This window comes from Malaclemys terrapin, chromosome 1 (genome assembly GCF_027887155.1).
Source record: "Malaclemys terrapin pileata isolate rMalTer1 chromosome 1, rMalTer1.hap1, whole genome shotgun sequence".
Taxonomy (NCBI): domain Eukaryota; kingdom Metazoa; phylum Chordata; order Testudines; family Emydidae; genus Malaclemys; species Malaclemys terrapin.
In genome coordinates this window covers 304,856,365-304,878,007 of record NC_071505.1, presented here as the reverse complement: position 1 = coordinate 304,878,007, position 21,643 = coordinate 304,856,365, and the positions used below count along the sequence as shown (strand labels likewise).

Sequence of the window (21,643 nt, the reverse complement as noted above, 5' to 3'; positions counted from 1 at the left end):
ATTCTTAGAACAAGAAGTTTCAAATTGCAAAGTGTATACAGCAAGTAGCTCGCAGATTTTGTAGTAATTGGGGATTGTTTAATTTATATAGTTATTGGTTTAATTCAAGAGTGATTGTGGTGTGGACACTACACTCAATCTGAATATTACCATATCTTTATCTTGAGAAGCTGCTGCAAAGTATGTTTTGTAATATTGCTAAGCTGTTCTCTTTTACGGTAATGGATCATATTGCAGAGGACAGTTATTAGGACTCTAGTACCATGAATGGTAGACTTTATTTTTTAAGATCTTAGTAATTTTTTTAGTAGAGGATTGATTTTGTAAACATATTTTAGCACAATACCTGAGGTTAATGAGTGAATCAATGGGATCATTTGTTACAATTAATGCAACCTACAGAGTGGAAAAAACAATAGGAGGAATAGTTTTAATCATGAAAGTAGCATGTTTTGCTGGATACATTAACGATTATTTAAAAGGAATAGCCACTGTCAGTTGCTGTCACAGTCGATAGAACATGTTTATCACATATTGTCATGTTCTGTTACATCCTTAGAACCAAATTAAGGCATTGTGAATTGTCTATCTTTTGCCACGTTAAATTTTCTGTCCAGTAAAAGGGTTACATAACTACTATCTCCTTATTGAACATTTCAGGGGGTTGATCCTGTTAGATATGATATATTTTGAAAGCTAGATGTGTTCTTATATGTTAAAAGCCAAATGCAAAGCAGATGATTGAATAAAAAATAAAAATAAGATCTTTTCAGTTTGTGTACAGTAGATGCATATACTGTATGAGAAAATTTTTGAGAATTTTTGCCATTGAGATGGAGAAGCATTGTTTTTGTATTAAAATGATGTTTGTTCCATGAGCAACAAATAATTCTAATATGATAGAGCTGATCTGAAATGTATTGCTGCTTCTTGATACAAAAGGAAAATATAAATATGTTTATCAATTCTTTTCTTTGAACAGCTCCTAAATATGTCAAGAGAACTGAGTGAATTAAAGAAAAATCTTAAAGATGCTACTGCTGCTATTGCAGCTGATCCTCTAAATATGGAAGCTGCCTTATCTGAGCCCACATTCAGTTCTACAGAAGCAGCCATTCAATCCATGCTGGAGTGTTTAAAAAGCAATGAACTTAGTAAAGCTTTACTACAGATAAGAGAATGCAGGCAAGTTTTCCCACCTGATTTATACTAAACAGTCACATTATTAAAAATGCATGTTTTTATCAGTTTCCTAAGTGGGTTGTTTCTCCAGCAAGAACATTTAAGTGATATCTTGAGTAACTTTAAGGATATTAATACTAGATCAAACAAATCTCATTATCCTAATTTCTTAATTATAGTATAGATCAAAAGTACTGCAGTGAAATTGTTTTTGAAAATTAATTCACTTTTAGGACCAGATCCTCAGCAGGTGTAAATCATTAGTTTATACCAGCTAAGGATCCAGCCCATTGTCTTTTCCATTTTTTTGTATGAGTTTTCTTTTTCCAGTTTTATATGATGGGGCTTACATTTCATATGGTATGTGAATTCAGTGTCTAATATTCTGGGTCTGATTAACAAGTGTTGTGAAATTATTTAGTTCCAGTATGATTATAGATATGTAGAAAATACAATTGATGTATATATCTATGTCAAATATCATCCCACTAAACAAGTAATAACATAAATATGCTTTCCATTGGTTGCGCTGCAGGAGTTTGTGGCCAAATGACATCTTTGGAAGCAATTCTGATGATGAGGTCCAGACACTACTGAATATTTACTTCCGGCATCAAACACTGGGCCAGACTGGCACTTATGCACTAGTGGGCTCCAACCAGAGCCTGACTGAAATCTGTACCAAACTAATGGAGCTGAATATAGAGATTCGCGACATGATTCGCAGAGCTCAGAGTTATCGGGTCATCAATACTTTTCTTCCAGACTCCAGTGTTTCCGGCACAAGTCTCTGACAGGAGTCTTGTGTCCCCTGTCTCTTTCAAGCTGGGAGTGCTGCCCTGCTGGAGTGAGGTGGTTCAGTGTCTTCTCAGCCTTAGAAAAGTTTGGTCAAGCTGTACTGACTCTTGTTACATTTAGGACTTCTTCTAAAAAGAGATGGGCAGAACTTCAAATGTGTAGCAATACTGTAAGGACAAAGGAAGCATAGAATATCCAGGACAGAATCCTTTGTTCTGTGTTGCACAAAAATTGGTTAGCATTTCACTGAGCAACTGCAACTCACTACTGAAGAAGTGACTTCCATTGCATACCAAAGCCTACTACACTGAACAGTACTTCCTTTTTAGAAAATTATTTTAGATTGGCAAAAGTGCAATGTTTCCTTCACTATAGAATATTTTTTCTTATAAAACGTGAACATTTTTTCTCTTTTTTGTGTTGTTTGGTTGAGCGAAAGCTGGGCAAAATGAAGCTGGCCACAGAACATTGCAAAATTGGTCGAAAGCTGAGAGCCTGTGTATATGAAACAAATTGTAAATGGACTACAATTTACTGTACACTGTAATTTGAATATGATTACTGTATCTTAAAACGATGAGCTGCTATGAAAGTACATTTCCTAATGTTGCTAGGCTACTGTTTCTGAAGGTACTGGATCATATTGCAGAGGTCTGTTCTTAGGCCCTGAATGCCATGAATGGTCTAGGTAAATTTTCTCTTTTTTTCTTTCTTCTTTTTGTTAAGGACTTTGGCTGCTTTTTACTAGAAGGTTGCTTTTATTAATATATTTATACTATTAAAGGATGGTTGATCTGATTTACCTTACCATTTTGTAGGAAAAAGTCACATCACATATTCAAAATCTTTTGAACTCTCACGCATGCATATTTTTATTTAATATAAATTTGGACTATAAAATTTAAAATATTAATGTGAAATGCAAGTTCTCACTTTACGTTCTTAAAAAGATGTCTTATTTGATTTGTTATATATATATACCATAAAACATACAAGAATGACTTATATTATATATATATGTCATTCTTATATGTTTTTGTTTCCTTACATTTAACTGCTGTTAAATGTGTGCATGTAAATCTGTTGCACATCTGAGACACTCTTATTCAGACATTATATAACTTATTCGGGTTGTAAATACACTTAGTTTTTTGTGAAGTAACATTGGTTGATATTTTGATCAGTACATTCATTTAACTAAAATATAAAAGTCATATATCACAACTGTGTATGTGCTGATTGGTTTGCTGAAGATCTTGTTCTCGACTGAGTCTACAATACTGACTCAAGCTATTAATAACATGCAGACACTGAAATGTTCATAATTATTTCCTTCTGAAAAGTCTAAGCCCATTATACAGAAAGAAAATGTAAGATATCTGTATTCTATTCCTTAGCAATAACATGTAAAGGGAAGAGCAAATTGACTGTAGATTTAAAAAAAAAAAAAGTTTCTAAAATCTCATGGTTTAAAGTTCAGTTCTGAAAAGTGACTATGACTGTAGCACTGTGGCCTTCCAGCTTTGTGTCTGAAAGATTTCCATCTCAGGTGTTCTTGGTTTACAGGTACTAACATCTTCTAACTGGCAGCGTTGCCAATTCAATCTGGCATCTGAGAGTCAAGTAGCATTTCTTCCTTTGAAAACACAATGACTTGCCACCCTTCTCTTATTCCTTGCTTGCACAGCTATAATTGATTGGTCCTGTAATTGGAACTTGGTAAACAACTGTGTTGCTGCACAAAATGGTATATAATCCATCTCTCAGATCTGTGTTGACCCTGAAGGGCTACAAGTACTAAAATGACTGCACCACAACTAAAGGTGGGGCAGAATTTGTGTGGGCTTACCCAAAGAAGGACAGCTCTGCATTGTGATTGGGGGAGGGAGAGAAAGAAGGTCAGAAACTGCTGCAAAAGGTGCTCGGTGGTCAACTTTGCAGCAATGATTCACTCCCCCCTCCTCCCTGGTATGTGCATAAAGGTACAAAACCTGGGGGAGGCAAGTCTCTATGTGAAAGCAGCAACAAGGAAGCCAGCAAAAAGAACAGGAGTACTTGTGGTACCAGAGGCTACATCTACACTACAGGGGGGGGTCGATTTAAGATACGCAAATTCAGCTACGCGAATAGCGTAGCTGAATTCGACGTATCGCAGCCGACTTACCCCGCTGTGAGGACGGCGGCAAAATCGACCTCTGCGGCTTCCCGTCGACGGCGCTTACTCCCACCTCCGCTGGTGGAGTAGGAGCGTTGATTCGGGGATAAATTGATCCCCGAGAGGTCGATTTCTACCCGCCGATTCAGGCGGGTAGTGTAGACCCAGCCTTAGAGACTAACAAAAGGAAGCCAGCAGAACAGGAACAGGCTGGGGCTCTAAGCCTTGCTGCAGGACCACTTGGCAGCAGCATGGCCCCAAGAAAGCATGGCTCCAGAAAAGCAGCAAACAGCACTGGCAACAGCATGGTTTCAGGGGCACAGAGAAGGGTAAGTTCAGGAAAATGGGGGGGTATTACTCCCCTCCCCTGGCCCCAGAGATAAGGAAGGGCAGGCACAGGCAAATTACACAGACGGGGACAGTGAAAAGAAGGGGAACTAGTGTCCCCTGCCCCAGGGCCAGTGCAACCATTTAGGTAAACTAAGCGGGCGCCTAGTGGTTGGGGGGCCTAAAAGCCCGCTCAGGTGAGGCAGTGGAGTGGAGGTGACCTGTGGCGGGGAGGGCCGCCCGCAGTAACGGGGGGGAGGGGGCACACAGGGGAACCACTCCCCGCCCCAGATCACCTCCACTCTGCCTCCTCCACTGAACACTCAGCCCCCGCTCTAAGTCTCCTCCAATCGGCGCTGTAAGCCTGCAAGGGGAGGAGAACTAGAGCGGCGCCAGAGGAGGCAGAGCCGAGGGCGGGGTTAGCTGCCGCAGGGGCGGGGCATCTCCCTGGGCAGGGTTAGCTGCCGCGGGGGGGGGGGTTAACTGCAGCAGGGGGGCGGGTTAGCTGGATGACGGGGGGGCGTGCAAAACTTCCTTGCACCGGCCCTGCCCCCAGGTCCTATCACCCCCAGGCAGCCTGGAAGGTGCAACCAGGGACGGTGAATTTGCAAGCAAGGTGAAGCAATCAGTGTTTGCAAAGCAAGGAATTCAGTGTGCATGGGGGGGGAGCAGTCAGTGTGGTGGATGACTCATCACCTAGGAATGAGGAGTTATAAACATCAGCATGGGTTTTGTCCCTCCTCTCATTTCACTTGGAGCAAGCGGGTGTCTCCTGGGAGGGGGAGGGAGCAAGGGACAATTAATGTGGGGGGAGGGACAGAGGAAGGCAAGAACAATTTAACTGTTTCATAGCTGTGTGCTCCTTGCTGCTCAGGTGCCTATACCTTTGCTGGAAAGGGGACAGGCACAGGCAGGGCAGCCCCAAGGGAGCCCATGGACTGGAAGGAAACCCAAGACAGACAGTACTGCAGCAGGGGCAAGGGGGCTCACAAGTACGTGGACTGCTACTGTTTAATAACCCAAGGCAGCCTCATGGACTAAGGGAGGCAAATGATCATAGGAAAGTGTCCACGCACTCAGGTGAGCAGGTTGTGTGCATTAATGGGGTGGTCGGCTAAGATGTGCAGCAAATGGTCAGTGATGTTTCTGAGGTTTTCTCCACAGCATTACAATGCTTCAAAGGGCGCAAGGTCACCTAAAAAAACAGGATGTTTTCTTCCACCTAACACAAGGGATGGTGGTAATGCTGATCCTGAGGTGAGTGTAATCTAAACCACACAGAGACTGGGGAAATGGGTGGTAGAGGTGTTATCCGGCCTTCCAGCCTGGCAAAGGGTGGCAGTTGCAGGGGCCACAGCCAGGTGCAGGGACTGTGCTTAACCAGTCACTCAGTGAGTTCACCTAAGGGGAACAGGAGTCAGCCAATTGGGGTATTAAATACTCTGGGCCCAGGAGTGGAAGGTTGAGAAGCCTGGGCAGACCCACCTAGGGGTGTCACCTTCAGTGGGGGGCACTGACAGTATTACACAGCTGCTGCAAGCTAATTTGCAATTACAACAGCAGTTTCAGGCAGCTAGGTGTGAGGGGTCTGCACAGGGTGACAGGGTAGGCCCAGCATGGGCTCAACTTTTAGCAGCAGGACAAGGAAGGGGCACAGGGCAACTCATCAGCCATCAGGGTATGTGACCGCAGGGGACAAGGTAGACACTCCCCAGGGGCCTATGGGGGAGCAGGACTCTGCAATACGGTTACCGTGGGAGCTGACCTGATGGGAGTTCACCTACTCAGTGCAACTAAATATAGAATTCTCACAGGCAATTTGTGCAGGTATCCCTATGGCACAGGAAGGTGTTCACAGGCAGTAAACATGGACAAGGCAAGCAAAACAGCAAACTTCCCAAGAGGCCAAGGGTGCCTAGAACACGAAAAAATGGGGAGGCTACCCTCATCGTCTAGGCGGGTGTTATGGTACAGGCCCACCCAGACAGCAGCCCGGCCTTTGTCAATTATATTAATATAATTAGGTGGGCACCCAATATGTTTGGGGGCATATCATAAGCCGTTTCCATTAAGGGCAGCAACACAAACTGGAATAAGGTGGTATCAGACACTGTGGTTCAAGGGCATAACACCAAGGGCGCCAGGGGTTTGTTCATACTGCAACAAGCCCGAAGAGGGCCCCGGGCCCATAATAGTATTTGCTGGGCATTTAATAATGGTGGTTGTTTAAGACGCCTACCACTGGCAATTTTATTTCAACAAGGCTATGCCCAGGAGCTGTTCAGTATCCTGTGTAGTTTTTCAGAAATTTAGTACAATGTTGCACTGGGCAGTGGTGAAGTCAGTGGGACTAAACCAAATAGTGCATTAATTGCACAATTTTTGTTAGCAGAGCGAGCTGGGACAAATGAGTGTTTTCACCTGTTGGACACGTTTCAGGCCCTGGCTAAATAGTTGGGGAAATCCCTAGCGAAGGACAAAACAGAAGGCCCCTGTCGAGACATTAACCTACCTGGGCTTTGAGCTGAACTTTGCTTGCAAGGTTGTTGCCCCGGGGTGGACTTTTGGTGCCAGACTGCCAGTGGCACCGGCTGGCATAGCCAGACCACACAATTACATATGAGTCACTACACAGATGTAGTAAGACTTGTGGGTGTTGAAAAGTTTTCTAAATAAATTTAAGAGGGTATCATTGTGGAGGTACAAATGGTTATTAATTTGGGTCTAATATACAGGTGTGCTGTTGTTGCGACAACATGGCAGGGGTACAGGTTATCAATAGCCAAACTCTCAGATCACACAGGATTGGAAAGTTGGTAAGGGCATTTGTCCTCCCATGCTTAACCTTCAACATCTGTTTTTTCTTCCAAGCACATGCCGGGCATGGATAATGGCATAGCAAACACCTTGTCTCATTTCCAGTTTGCCATGGGCTCTCTGGAACCTTGGAATGTCATGTGGTTGGAGAAATGCAGATTTTTTGGCTCCAGCCTTTATTTTGTTTTCTTTTAAAGAGTCTTGTCAATACAAGGATCCAGAGAATGGGTCCCCTATGCGGCCCTCCGTTAAAGGCGGTTGCTGCAGGTCAAGGACAATGCAGCTGCTGGTGCCCCTTGACGATCACACATGGGACAATGGGTTCTTTCTCCCCAGTAGGGCTGCTAGCCAAGAGGCCATTTGCAGATGTCTGGAAACCCGGCATGGTTGGGGGGAGGCAGCCAAGCAAATGGCTGGTGCCTCCTTGCGGTGGCTGTTCAGTGCAGGTACTCCATAGGGAGGGCAGCCGGTGACCAGATAAAGGACTTAAAAGGAGGTATGGATAAAGAAAAAGAATGGGGGAGGGGGTTCAGGGACTCCCATGACCAGTACAGCAGGGAGCCAACACCCCCTACCCCCCCGTTCTCCTAGCCCTCCTTAAGCCTCTTGCGAGGTTGGTGGATGGTAAGGTCCAAGCCATGGGTCAGCTGGGGGACCTGGATGGAAACAAAGGGGGGCTGGTGGAAGCCCTGGAGAATTGATGTGAATAAGCATGGATTTGCCTGCACTGTACACTTTATCTGCCAGGTAGTCCCAGACATCTATATAATAAAGTTGGGGCCTGATTAAAACCCATAACAAGTCTCCTGTCCTTCTTGCGGTGTACCCAGACAAAAAAATCCACTTCTAGTTGTATGACTGAATAAACACAGGGAAAGTCTGTTCAGGAAGAAATGATGTTATACATAGTATTTTTTTTCAGAGCAGAAACATTTTAAAGGTAATGGAAAACAAGATATCAAATCTCAACTATATATTTCATTTCTAAGTACTGTTTTGAGTGACTTTCATTAGTGAAGTACTGTAAGAACTTTGTGTTGGTGCTCATTAACATCACCCGTTTCAATATATTTCAGCCCACAATTTTATACCCATCTGGGATTTTTGTGATAAAATAAATAGGGATCCCAATTTGCATCTATGTGAATGTGGATGCAAGTATTGAGGCTGGTCACTGGGACCTTGTTTTCCTGAGTGAACTTATTATACAGTAAAAGGAACTTAGTTTTAGCCACTAAAACTATTAGAAGAAATAGACAGTTGGAACTGGAGCAGTAGAAAATTTAATCACATTCTCCCTGGTCTGCCCATTTACTCTTAAAATTACCAGTCCCCTATGAATAATAAAATGTTAGAATTTTCCCTTCAAATCCACATTGCCAGCTGACTATACTGTGTGACTGAATGCAACTCCCACAATGGAGCAGCTACTCTTGCTACTACTGTTTCAAAATAAATCTCCTTGAAGGAGTGTCTATTGAACAGTGCACTTTTTCTAAACTGCAAAAATAGTTTGGGGGAGGAAGTAGATACTAACATATAGGAAAACTTTTTTATTCTGTAAAGAAAACATGTTGTACTCCTGGATAAAATGTAATCAAGTTAATGGCTATGGTGACTATAGCCAAATTGCATATCTGTTTAATGTACCTGCCTGAAAGGCTAAAAATAGAAATGACAATCCTCTCCTCTCTTCCCCTCCGCCCCCTCCCGCTTTCCCACTCACCTACTCAGTTCCTTTCATGGGTTTGGAAAATAACTCAGCAACAATGGAGTTAAACTTGTCAGTGCTAAACCATTACATACAGATCCTCTGGCAGAGCAAGAATTTAATACATGAATTTAAGATCCTGGACTCTACAGAGCCTTACTCTATCACTTCTGCCCTTGATCTTAACTGTTGTGACTAGGTCAATGTACAGACACATTGGAACCCAGCCCCCTACCTCAGTGATACCTGCAGCATGGGACCTGTCTTAGTCAGAAATGCTCTTTGTGAAGACTGAGGTTTTACAATATCCTTATTTTTGTCACATCACTAAGGAAAGAGGAGTTCTAGACTTCCCAGCACAACTGCGTTTTTCTACCGGTGCCACAGAAATTACATTTAGCCACACTAAACAGAATCAAGCACCACAACTACAATGAAGGCCAACTGAAAAGTTTTTGTTATAGGAATTTAGAGTGGGATTCCAGCCAATGTTAAGAACTGTCTTATGTCAAGTATTAGTGACTTCTTCAGTTATGAACGGAGGTACCGTATTTTCCGGCGTATAAGACGACCTTGTAACCCAGGAAAATCTTCTCAAAAATCGGGGGTCGTCTTATACGCCGGGTGCTGAAACTTCCGAGCCAGACTGGAGAATCTGCGGTCACCGCATATGGTGGGGGGAGCTCAAAAACGGCCGCGGACGCATGAAAGCAGCAAGGGCGGAGCAAGCTGCAGGCGTCCGGGACGCCCGGGGTATGGCAAAAAGAGAGAGAGCGGCGCTGTGCCCAGAAAAACACGCCTCTTTCACCCGTCTGGCCCGCCCTTGTATCCTATTACCTCCTTCTCTGCCTCTCAGATCTCGCTCCTGAGGACTGCAGTGAAGCGGCGCAGGCGCGCATGTGCGAGATCTGAGAGGCAGAGAAGGAGGTAATAGGATACAAGGGCGGGCCAGACGGGTGAAAGAGGCGTGTTTGCGCTACCGCTCTGATAGTCTTGGAGACAGGGAGGGCTGGGCAGGCAGGGAGAGCTGACCAATCCAAGCAGGCTTTGTATACAACAACCAGCCAATCGCCGGTAAGGTACATCGCTTGCCGTGATTGGCTGGTTGTTGTATACTGGGTACCACATACAGTACAGCACCAGTATCTGTACCTGTTCATACAGTACAGCACCAGTACATACAGTACAGTATACAAATGTCCAACAGTCAAAACCCCATCATGGCTCCACCAGCAAGAAGAAAGAAATATGAAGCCAGTTTCAAACTTAAAGTTGTAAACTTTGCCATGGAACATAATAACTGTGCTGCTGCAAGACAATATGGAATAACAGAAAAGATGGTTCGGGACTGGAAAGCAAATGAAAAAGCATTAAAGAGTATGCCAAGGGGTAAGTGTGCATTAAGAAGAGGCACCCCACATTGGCCAGAACTCGAAAAACGTGTAGCAGACATGGTGAATGAGCATCGCCAAAACGGTTATGTAGTGACACGAAATAAAATACGTTTGTTTGCACTTCAGTGGGCCAAATCTAACCCAGATCACAGCAACAGATTTAAGGCCACTGTATCCTGGTGTACTAGATTCATGGAAAGGCATAATATGGTACTGAAGCAAAAGACGAAAATTGCCCAAAAATTACCTGCAGATCTTGATAGCAAAGTAAATAGTTTCCATCGATACATAATACAACAGCGCACTAAACATGGCTATGCGTTAAGTAGTATTGGAAATATGGATGAAACTCCAATGAATTTTGATATGGTTGGAAATAAAACTGTCCATCAAAAAGGTGAAAAAACAATTTTAATTAAAACAACAGGACATGAGAAGTCCAGTTTTACAGTGGTACTAGGATGCACAGCTGATGGCGCCAAACTGAGACCAATGATTATTTTTAAAAGAAAAACAATGCCGAAACTCAAGTTCCCTGTTGGTTGTTTTGTACATGTGAATGAAAAAGGCTGTATGGATGAAGAAGGGGTAAAGCTATGGCTTGATAATGTATGGAGCAGGTGACCAGGTGGACTTATTAAAAAATGTAGTCTACTGGTGTGGGATATGTTCAGGGCTCATTTAACTCCCAGCACCAAGCAAAGGCTTGCAAGACTAAACACAGATGCGGCAGTTATTCCTGCAGGATTGACATCGTTGGTACAGCCACTGGATGTGTGCCTAAACAAGCCATTTAAAGATCGCATTCGAGAACGGTGGAATGAATGGATGGTTAGCGGCAAAAAGTCATTCACAAAAGGAGGAAACATGCGTGCTCCACAGTTGGATGTTTTGTGCAAGTTTGTCATAAAAGCCTGGAATGATATTGATGCAGAAACAGTAAACAAGTCTTTCAAGAAGTGTGGCATATCAAATTCATTAGATGGTATGGAGGACGACTACTTGTGGCAAGATGAAGAGGAAGCCGAAGCTGAGACCACACCATCTGATACGGAATTCGATCCATACAATGACTGCCTTACAAATGTATCACAAGATGTCATTGATGTACTTATGATATCAGATGACGAACAGGAGGATTTTGAAGGCTTTTAAAGGGAAACTGTCACGCCAGCAAAACCTGTAAAAATACCGTAGCTTGCAGTTATGATGGACGTTGCTAACTCGCCAGGGACTTGCCCGGCACTTGCTCTCTCTCTATTGTTTGTTATCTTCCTCCTATCATCATCAGTTCCAGTTTGGTTGACAGCTTAGAAAACAAACAGCATGGCAGCTCCCATGGGTTTATTGTCTTATCCTTCCTTTCAGCTTTAGAGTGAATTAGGAAAAGTTTAATCCACTTGCACTGTTTTATGTTTACATGTTTGATGACAAACAGCCTTATGTTTATAAGTGACAGTTTTCCTGCTAAGTACCTGCATGTCATAAGCATTTGAATTAAAATTACCATATTGAAATCAAATCTGATGTTTTTTTAATTTTTATTTGGTGTGCGTTGGAAGAGGGGTAGTCTTATACGGCGAGTATATCCCAAACTCTATATTTTAACTGGAAAAGTTGGGGGTCGTCTTATACGCCCAGTCGTCTTATACGCCGGAAAATACGGTAAGTTACTTGGACATGTGTTCCCTCCCTGCCCTCGAGGCCTGGATACATTGCCTGAAGTCACTCTCAACTGCAATAATGAACTTCTTTCACTTATGGCTATATTCATACTCCCTTTTAGTTGGCAAGACATTACCTATTCCTTATGTAGCTTAAGTCCTTTACATGTAGTCTTTAAAAAAGTATTCACTCAAGACTGATGGAGTTTTAATTTAACAGACATTAATTAGTGCTTCTTCTATATAGTAATTCTGAGGTTTTGTGAAGCGGATTGAAGATTGTTTACTAACATGCTCTAACTGTTGAGATTTTTGCTTTGTATCATCTCCCCCATTATTTTGGGTACAAGTTGTTTTGTCTCCTCACTCAGAAAGATTTAGCATTTTTGTTAATTGTCAGATGCAATTTTTCCTTTTCCGCATGTTGTGCTGCTTTCAAAACCATCTTGAACCTTTGATAACTCAGTTCCCTCAGTTGAGGAACAGGAATCAGAAAGAATTGAGAAGATTCTGACAGCCAGACTAAGGTACAGACCATTGATTCATTCTCTAGAACAGCAGTTCTCAAACTGTGGGTTGGGACCCCTAAGTGGATCAAAACCCCATTTTAATGCAGTCCCCACGGCTGGCTTAGACTTGGTGGGGCCTGGGGCCAAAGCTGAAACCCAAGCCCCACCGCCCAGGGCTGAAGCCCAAGTCTGAGGGCTTCAGTCCTGGGCAGCGGGGCTCAGATTACAGGTCCCTTGCCTGGGGTTGAAGCCCTTGGGGCTTTGGCCCCCCCCTGCCCAGGGCAGAGGGGCTTGGGCAGACTCAGGCTTCCGTCCCCCTCTTGGGGTTGTGTAGTAGTTTGTTGTCAGAAGGGGGTCACGATGTAATGAAGTTTGAGAACCCCTGCTCTAGAAGATCTCCTGCTTCTCAGTAGCTGAAGCCATGGTTAGTCATGCAGTCATCCTAGACTTTATACAGTGGATCAAGAGGCCTTTTGATTCCTCTAGTCTTCCTGTGGCAATAGTTTTAGTATAGCATGGACTCTCATCCCAGGTAGACTTTTTTTTTTAAGCTAGTAGGCTAAATTACCTTTTACCCTCCTTCAGATATTTCCAACATAGGTCAGAAAGATGTTCATCTTCAGAATGATTAATCCCTCCCCTGCTAAGGCAGGATTAATTTTAAAAAAAAGTAAGTAAATCAAATGCAGAGTTTTATTCAACTTTATTTACAATGTATTGTGACAAAGTTCCTCCTCTATCTTGGTGGGTCCTGTGCTTATTGGCAGATTTTCTTGCCTCAGAGATTCACCATGTGGGTTGGGGACAGGGCCGGCTCAAAGTTTTTTGCTGCCCCAAGCAAAAAAAATTTTGGCTGCCCCCGCCCCACACCCTCCTGCCGCCCCAGCCCTGGGTCACTGGTAACTCGCTCCCAGGGTGGGTCATTCAGCAGGAATTTTGGATGTGCACAGAACACAGACAGGATTGGGTCCCATATGGTTACAGAACTGCAGTAAAGTGGAACAATTTTCAGCTTGTGTGATTGAAGGCTATCTGGATGGATATAAGACTGTCCTACATAAATGAGGAAAAGTTGAGGTGCCTTTATTATTCTTTTGTTCCATTCTTTGTTTCTATGGGGAATTTGCCAATGCAATATCACTGTCTTCCTTTTAAACAAACAAACAAACAAACAAAAAGGCAATGACTGTTGAAAATAGCAATTCCAGTCCTAATAACCAATTTCTTGCTCAATTTTATCCTACTTTTTCTACAGCAAGTTACAGTGGATCAGTATATTTGATTTGGGAGAAATGAAGTAACGGCTGCCCAAACTGAGCTTGAGCACTCCTGAATTTTGAGGTGTTCAAATCTGGAAGGCAGGTTCTGGGGGGGGGCTGTGGCTCCGCAGGGAAGGACGGCAGCATGTATGCAGCAGTGTGTCTGGCGCTGCGTGGAGCCAGACATGCTGGTCTGAGTGGCACGATAAGGGGGCTGGGGGGTTGGATAGGGCGGAGGTTGGGGGGGGCAGTCAGGGGCAGGGAGAAGGGGGGGTTAGATGGGTCAGGGGTTGGGGTGGCAGTCAGGGGACAGGCAGCAGTTGGATAGACATGGGAGTCCCGGGGATTTGTCAGGAGACAGGTAGGGGGTGGTGTCCTGGGGGGAAGTTGGGGCGGTCTCAGGAGGGGGCAGTTGGGGACAAGGAGAAGGGAGGCTTAGATAGGGGGTGGGGTCGTGGGGGGCAGTTAGGGGTAGGGGTCCCAGGAGGGGGTGATCAGGGGACAGGGTGCAGGGGGGGTTGGATGGGTTGGGGTTTCTGTGGGGGGCAGTCGGAGGGAGTGGATGGTGGCAGGGTGGGGCTACCCTCCCTCCCTGTGGAGTGTCCTATTTTTTGAATGTTAAAATATGGTATCCCTACCCTTCAGAGTGCAGCTCTCCATTCATAGCAGGCTGCAGCATGAGGTCTTAGCTACCTCACTCCCTCTCCCTCTTTCCTATTGGTAGTGGCCAAGGGAATGCTGGGAAATGTCGTTCTTTCCCTGCTCCAGGGCTGGCTCTATAGGAAGGGAGCTAACCAAGGAACTACAGTTCCCAGGGCCCCCTGTTGGTTCTCAGCTCCCATGCTGGATCACTGCCGACCCTGCAAATGGGCTGCCCCAAGCACATGCTTGCTTTGCTGGTGTCTAGAGCCGCCCCTGGTTGGGGAACAACCCAGAGACCTTCCCCTCTGGAGGAACCCACAGTCCAGGTCAATTGGGAGGTTTGGGGGGAATCCCGGCCCGCCCTCTACTCCGGGTTCCAGCCCAGGGCCCTGTGGACTGCAGCTGTCTAGAGTGCCTCCTGTAACAGCTGCATGACAGCTACAACTCCCTGGGCTACTTCCCCATGGCCTCCTCCAAATACCTTCCTCCTGGTATCTGATAACACTTGTGCTCCTCGGTCCTCTAGCAGCACACCCTCTCACGCTCAGCTCCTCACACTCACACCACAAACTGAAGTCAGCTCCTGGTGCACTGATTAGCCTGCCTTAATTGATTCTAGCAGCTTCTTCTTAATTGGCTCCAGGTGTCCTAATTAGCCTGCCTGCCTTAACTGGTTCTAGCAGGTTCCTGATTACTCTAGTGCAGCCCCTTCTCTGGTCACTCAGGGAACAGAAAACTACTCATCCAGTGACCAGATAGTTGCCCTCTACCAGACTCCTGTACCCCACTGGTCTGCATCTGTCACAGTATACTGTAAAGTTACAAAGCATCTTGCAATTCCTCCAGTATCTAATACCAGGTCAAAAGCCTAAAATCAGAGCCCAGTAACAAAGACTGACAAAGTGCTAAAAACAAAAGGGTACAAGTTAAGACAGGCCACAGATCAAACAATGTACTTAAAGCTGTAAGTGTTGTCACAGAATAATCTCTTGCCTTTACAGCGACCACACAGCTCTTGGCGGTGGGTTCTCTTGAGGTCAATGTGTCTTTTCTTCTGGGGGCAGGAGCAACGAGTCTTTGAACAAGTCTTAGGAGAGAAGACATTCCATTATTCGCAGACAGAGGAGGGCAGGTGGACCTGTTTCAAGGGTTATGTCTCCAGGATCGAGCAGTCAGTGACCACTGCCCTAGAGACTACTAATTGAACAGAAGCAACCAGTGCTAAAAAATAAATTAAAAAATGGAGTATATACAGGGAGTGTGATGTGTGTTATGTAGGGCATCCCGTCCCATCACTATAAGGTCTAATCAAATCCATGGAGGATTTTAAGACTATATAAGTGATCTGGATCTTAAAATTAAGTGACATTACAGCTTCAGGGTGGTGCTAGTATGGTTGCACTTAAGCTTTAAGAGATGCAAGAATATTCAGAAACATGGATACCATGCTAGTGGGGATCAGAGAGGTAGCCATGTTCAAAAATGAGATTGCTACCAGACCCACTCCTTGCAATCCCATAAAACCCACTGCTGCCATCAGCCATAGGAAACTTCTATTAAGCCTGGATTAGATTTTTATTGGTAAATGTCAGTAAATGTTGACTTCACTGTGCACAAGCCAAAGAGTTCCATCAACAAAAATTTTAGACGGGCAAAGAAGAGAGTGCTACTTGAGAACTTAGTTTGATTTAAGGATATTCACTTAGTATATCTTCACATGTCATGTTGACAATTTGTTTTAATGGTTATAAAGCTTTAACTTTGAATCTCAATGTCAATTGTAATTAAAAAGTTAATGACTCCCCTTATAATTTCCTGCAACTATGAATATTTAAATAAAAAAAAATCTATAAATGCTCAAAAATAAACTATTGGTCAAAAATGATTTGTGACCCACCCTTATGACAGTGGCTAGGTAGGTGGCCCATTACCGCATAACTAACACCCCTTATTCACATCTCAGAGATTATGCCCCTACACTGGTGCAAATACAACCTTGTCCAGTTCCCCCCGCCCCCTTCCCTCTTGCCCCTGTTCAGCCTGAACGTTTCTCCAGCGCCTGCAACTTTTCCTGCTGTTTGTCCAGAGCCAGGCACACTGGGACTTGCGGCCGCTCCTGAACTGCAGCCATTGGGGCAGCAGCTCCCGCCCAGGGGAAGCCTCTGTCGGTGGTATTGTGCAGCGGGAGCTGGGCTGTGACTGCCAAGGGGCGGGAACCTGCCGCTCCTGGTGCCGGGGCGGAGGCTGGGCTGCGGAGCTGGCAGGTCACAGCGGGGGAAGGCGGCTGTGCCCTAACCAGGCTCCCCATTTCCCACTCCCTGCACTTCGCGGTGAGCCGCTGCACACAGGGAGCCCGGCCCACCTGGAAGGCGGATCTTGTCCCCGCAAAGGCTCCCTTCTCCTCCTCCGGCTGCGACTGCTGGGCAGGGGCGGTGTCCGCTCTCTGGCTCCTCTCGCCAGGCTCTTCCTCTGGCTGCAGCGCCACCTGCTCCCTGTTGGCTCCCTCCTTCCTCTCCAGGGGAGTGGGCGGCACCACCTGAGGCCTGGCCGCCTCGGGCAGGGTGAAGAGGTCCCGGTCCAACCCGGGCGAGCAGATGGCTGGGCCCGCCCGGCTGAAGTGGGCTGAGGGGCTCTGCGGGCGGCTGCCCTGCAGTGTTCAGAGCCCCATCAAGCACTGCACTGAGGCGTCCACCCGCGGGTTCACCTGCACCCCCACCTCCTTGGTGTTGGCCTTGTGGAGCCAGGGGGTGAGGCCCAGGCTCACTTGGGACAGCAGCACCTTGAGCTGCGCCCCCATGTAGCTGTCCAGGTAGTCAGCGGGCTCCGGGGCAGCTGCTGTGGAGGGAGTGGTGGGAACACCCGGGGAAGGGCTGCTGCTGCCTTTGCTTTGCTTCCACTTGGGCTGCTTCTTTTTGGGGCCCACAAAGCCCTCTCCCTGGCTGGATGTGAAGATGCCACCATACCCCTGGTACACACTGTAGAGGGGATAGATAAATCTCTCCATGGCCTACTAATCCTTCTCTTCTCCCCTCCCCTTTCAGCTAGAGAGAGACTGCCTGGGCAGCACCGCGACCCCCACTTTTATCCTGCAAGGAACTGTTGGTCAGGGCCGGCTCCAGGGTTTTGGCCGCCCCAAGCAGCCACCCCCCCCCCAAAAAAAAGCCGCGATCGCGATCTGCGGCACCAATTCGGCAGAAGGTCCTTCGCTCCCGAATAGCTGGACCTGCCGCCCCTCTCCAGAGTGGCCGCCCCAAGCACCTGCTTGCCAAGCTGGTGCCTGGAGCCGGCTCTGCTGCTGGTAATTAATACTAATCTATAGGGAAATTGATGATCCTCCTGGGTAATTAGCAGCTTCTTGGATAGCCTCTTCTTGCACCCCCTCCTCATTGATTCTGCAAAGGGGGAGGGGATTCAGTGATTAATTAAGAATGAGATTCAACTCACAAAATGAGCGTGATTATTATGCATAAATGAGTGCAGACACAACAAAATCCCCCTCCCCTCTCCCTAGAGGAATAGGAGAGACTGTAATACAAGGTACATACTCCTTCCCCATCCTCAGAAGGGGATACTGCAACACACACCACAAAATGCTATATTCAGTATTCATCACCCATCTTTATAAACGCTGCCTAAAATCCATTGCCCACTAGGGAGTACGCCTTCCCATCTCCCATCACTCCAAGTACACCCAAACATGAGGAAGGCTAGTGGTAGAAGTCTGATTAAATTAATGGGATTTTCTCTTCCAGAAATATACGATTTAAAATGTCCCATTAGCATAGATACATACATTAATCATCACAAGAGGGAAAGACTTTAAACACTGTCATAACATCAATCTCAAGTGAGAGAAAAGTCAGCAGCCAGTCTGTCAAAATCCCCAATCCTGTAAATATGTGCATGCTTAAATTTACTTACAATTGCACTGCTCACATGCCCAAAGTTAAGAATGTATATCTTTGCGGCATTAGGGTCTAAATGAGCATCTCTATTCTCCAGCTCCAAAAAAGGATGATATTTTACACGTTACACTGAAACACAGCATAAGCAAAATACTTTACAAAGTTCCACACACAAAATAATTCAGTATGAGTTTTGTTCTTTTCTTGTAACTAAAGTGGAAAGGGAAATCAGTAAACTGTTGATTACTTTATACTCAGACGTTGAATGAATTGTGTTGTATAACAATGTGGGTGAAATCCTGGTCCCACTGAGGTTAAAGGCAAGATGCTCATTGACTGCAATGGGCCCAGGATGTCACCTGATAGCTTACCTATAGTTTGTAATATTTGTAAACATGAAAAGCTATACAGCTCAAAACCAATATTCTGAATTGCACCTGAGAAACAAGGTAGGTGAGGTAATATCTTGTATTAGACCAGCTTTTGTTGATGAGAGAGAGAGAAGCTTTTGAGCTGCACAAAGCTCAGACTTGAGGAAGAGCTCTGTGCAGCTCGAAAGCTTGTCTCTCTCGTCAACAGAAGTTCATAGAATCATAGAATATCAGGGTTGGAAGGGACCTCAAGAGGTCATCTAGTCCAACCCCCTGCTCCAAGCAGGACCAATTCCCAACTAAATCATCCCAGCCAGGGCTTTGTCAAGCCGGGCCTTAAAAACCTCCAAGGAAGGAGATTCCACCACCTCCCTAGGTAACGCATTCCAGTGTTTCACCACCCTCCTAGTGAAATAGTTTTTCCTAATATCCAACCTGGACCTCCCCCACTGCAACTTGAGACCATTGCTCCTTGTTCTGTCAAGTTAGTCCAATAAAAGTTATTACCTCACTCACCTTGTCCTTATGATATCCTCACTAAACAGATAAGCTACAGCATTTTACATGAAATGCATGTAGCTTCCTCTTGATCTTCAAGTGTTGCCCAAAGTAGAAAACACCGCAACAAAGGCTTTATAGCTGCAGCAGTGTCCCCATAATCAACAAGGATTGCAATTGTTTAGCTACCTGCAAATTATAAAAAGTGCTACAAGCCACTCTGAGGCCTGGTGTACACTGGGGGTGGGATCAATCTAAATTACGCAACTTCAGCTATGTGAATAATGTAGCTGAAGTCGACATACTTAGATCTACTTACTGCAGTGTCTTCACTGTGGTAAGTTGACGGCTGACGCTCCCCCGTCGACTCCGCCTACTCTTCTTGCTCTGGTGGAGTACCCGAGTCGACAGGAGAGCACTTAGTGGTTGATTTATCACATCTAGACTAGATGCGATAGCTCGACCCCTGCTGGATAGATCGTTGCCCATCGATCCAGCGCGTAATGTAGACGTGCCCTGAGAATCCAAAATCAATCAAGGTCTAAAAGTAGCTCAAGAGTGCAAACCCTTTGGAGACGACTAGCTATGCTCTACCAATATATAGATCGGTTATAACATTGGCTATGATGGCAGGGCTGCAGACTTACCCATAATTCCTATTTTTAACAAAAGAAAAATTATCATGAGGGAAATTGATAAAAATAAAGGATTTTAACCAGAGGCCTGAATAAGCTGGGTAGCAACTAGACACACACATCTGTGGAATGCAGTCAGTGAAGCTAGGTTCTTAAACTGTTGAAAGGCAGCTATTAATAATTGTTAAAGAGTTCTTGTACACTCAGGGTATGTCTACACTGCGATGAAAGACCCATAATGAGGGAAGGTCTCAGAGTCTGGTCTCTAACCCAAGCTTATCCTAGAGCTTAGTCCTAGAGCTTGTCTATACACAGGTTTTGTATCAACTGTGCAGGTTTAGAAACAGATAAGATATACTTACATATGTGCAACCCTGTTGTATGGCTGCACTTATATTGGTATGAATGTTCTTATATCTGTATAATGTAATAAGTTATACTGATGCAAGCACCTTTATACCAGTGTGTCCATCCACACGTGCAAGCAGCACCAATTAAACCACTCATTTCTAAACCAATATGGTTAAATCAGTACAAAAACTGTTTGTAGCCCAGACTTCCCTAAACCCTATTCTCATTGCTGAGAAGTTAAATGATTCCTTTGCATCAGTCTTCACCACAGAGAATGATAGGGAGATTTAAATTTTATTAGAGAATATTTAGAAAAAAAATAAACGATACAGAAAATTTGAAGCGTTAGTTATTGGTCATTGGGGGTAACATACAGAGTATAGGGGTATGTTGGTGTTTTGGGGCTGGGCAGCACACATAGTATATACAGACTGCAATGTCCCCAATGAGGGGTGGGTAATCTGTGGGCAGGATCAGGAAACAGTCGATAAGCGGTGAGGGTCTAACACCCATACGGGAAGTAGAGACAGTCATGGGTATAAGTAAGCGGACTGGGTAATGGGGATGGGGTGACCCTCACGTGGCGGGATTCAGTTAGGTTTGGTGGGTTTAGGGCTCAGGGGATAGGGTCCAGCAGGGTGTGTGTGTGGGTGCACGAGGTCTCCCCGGCTCACTCTCGGTATTGGCGGTGGCCGGTGATGTGCTCGATGTAGATGTCCCGGGACCAGCGGATAGTGTCCGAGACCATTAGGTGTCTCATGAGCCGTGCGTAATGACGGCCCACCCCACAGGTCCTCAGCACGCGTTCATTACACGGGTCCCAGGCACCCAGGGCCCCAACGAGCAGAGCGTCGACGTGCACCTTGTAGCCCTTAGTCCGCAAGGTGTCAGCCAGGGGGGCGTATTTTTCGAGCTTGCGGGCTCGGGCTTCGTGGAAGGCCGGGGTCCTGTTCTCGAACGGAATTGTTACATCGACCAGGATGATCTTTTTCCCCACCTCGTCCGTGACGACGATGTCCGGGCGCAGTGGGCTGTCGGTGCCGGGGACGGCGCGGTTGACAGTGATCTCTCCCAGACGCACCTACTCTGGATCTTATCTTTTTTGGTAGTAAAGATGAGGTAGTATCAGTGATTGGGGCATCAGAAGAAAATATGCTGTAACAACTTCATGATTCAAAAAGCCCTAAGTCATCAGTGTCAGGTGGTATGCATCTAGAAGGTCTGAAGAGCTCAAATATGAAGTGACTGAGCTGCTAGCAAAAATATGTAATCTGTCATTGAAAACCGCTACTGTACCAAAGGATTTAAAAGTAACAAATGTACCTATATTTTAGAAAGGCTTTAACAGTGATCTGGGCAACTACATACCAGTATACTTAACATCTGTACTTAGGAAATTGGTTGAAATAGTCATTTAAAAATAAT

The 21,643-nt window shown here is 45.3% G+C and overlaps 2 protein-coding genes across 9 annotated transcripts in view; one reads left to right on the top strand and one right to left on the bottom strand.

Annotated features, from left to right (window-relative positions):
* FRY (FRY microtubule binding protein) overlaps positions 1-2,778 on the top strand; it is a 422,104-nt gene extending 419,326 nt beyond the window's left edge. For all 8 annotated transcript variants that reach the window (XM_054015341.1, XM_054015336.1, XM_054015335.1 and 5 more), the window contains 2 exons: positions 983-1,185; positions 1,718-2,778. In XM_054015341.1, coding sequence (XP_053871316.1) covers positions 983-1,185; positions 1,718-1,976 — 462 coding nt within the window. In that variant the 3' untranslated portion in view covers positions 1,977-2,778. The remainder of the gene's footprint in view (positions 1-982; positions 1,186-1,717) is intronic.
* Positions 2,779-14,826: 12,048 nt separating this feature from the next.
* On the bottom strand, positions 14,827-17,462 carry ZAR1L (zygote arrest 1 like). Its single transcript, XM_054034215.1, has 2 exons — positions 17,122-17,462; positions 14,827-15,564 (listed from the first exon to the last, which is right to left on the bottom strand). Exons 1-2 carry the CDS (start codon positions 17,460-17,462, stop codon positions 15,402-15,404), a joined length of 504 nt encoding a protein of 167 aa, XP_053890190.1. The 3' UTR covers positions 14,827-15,401.
* Between the last annotated feature and the right edge of the window lie 4,181 nt (positions 17,463-21,643).

What these genes read in the sequence shown, in the direction of transcription:
- ZAR1L (XM_054034215.1), bottom strand. Translation starts at nt 17,462, where the DNA reads ATGGAGAGATTTATCTATCCCCTCTACAGTGTGTACCAGGGGTATGGT. An exon ending in TCAGTGCAGTGCTTGATGGG is followed by an intron (nt 15,565 to 17,121) that starts GCTCTGAACACT and finishes CTGCGAATAATG; the next exon opens with GAATGTCTTCTCTCCTAAGA.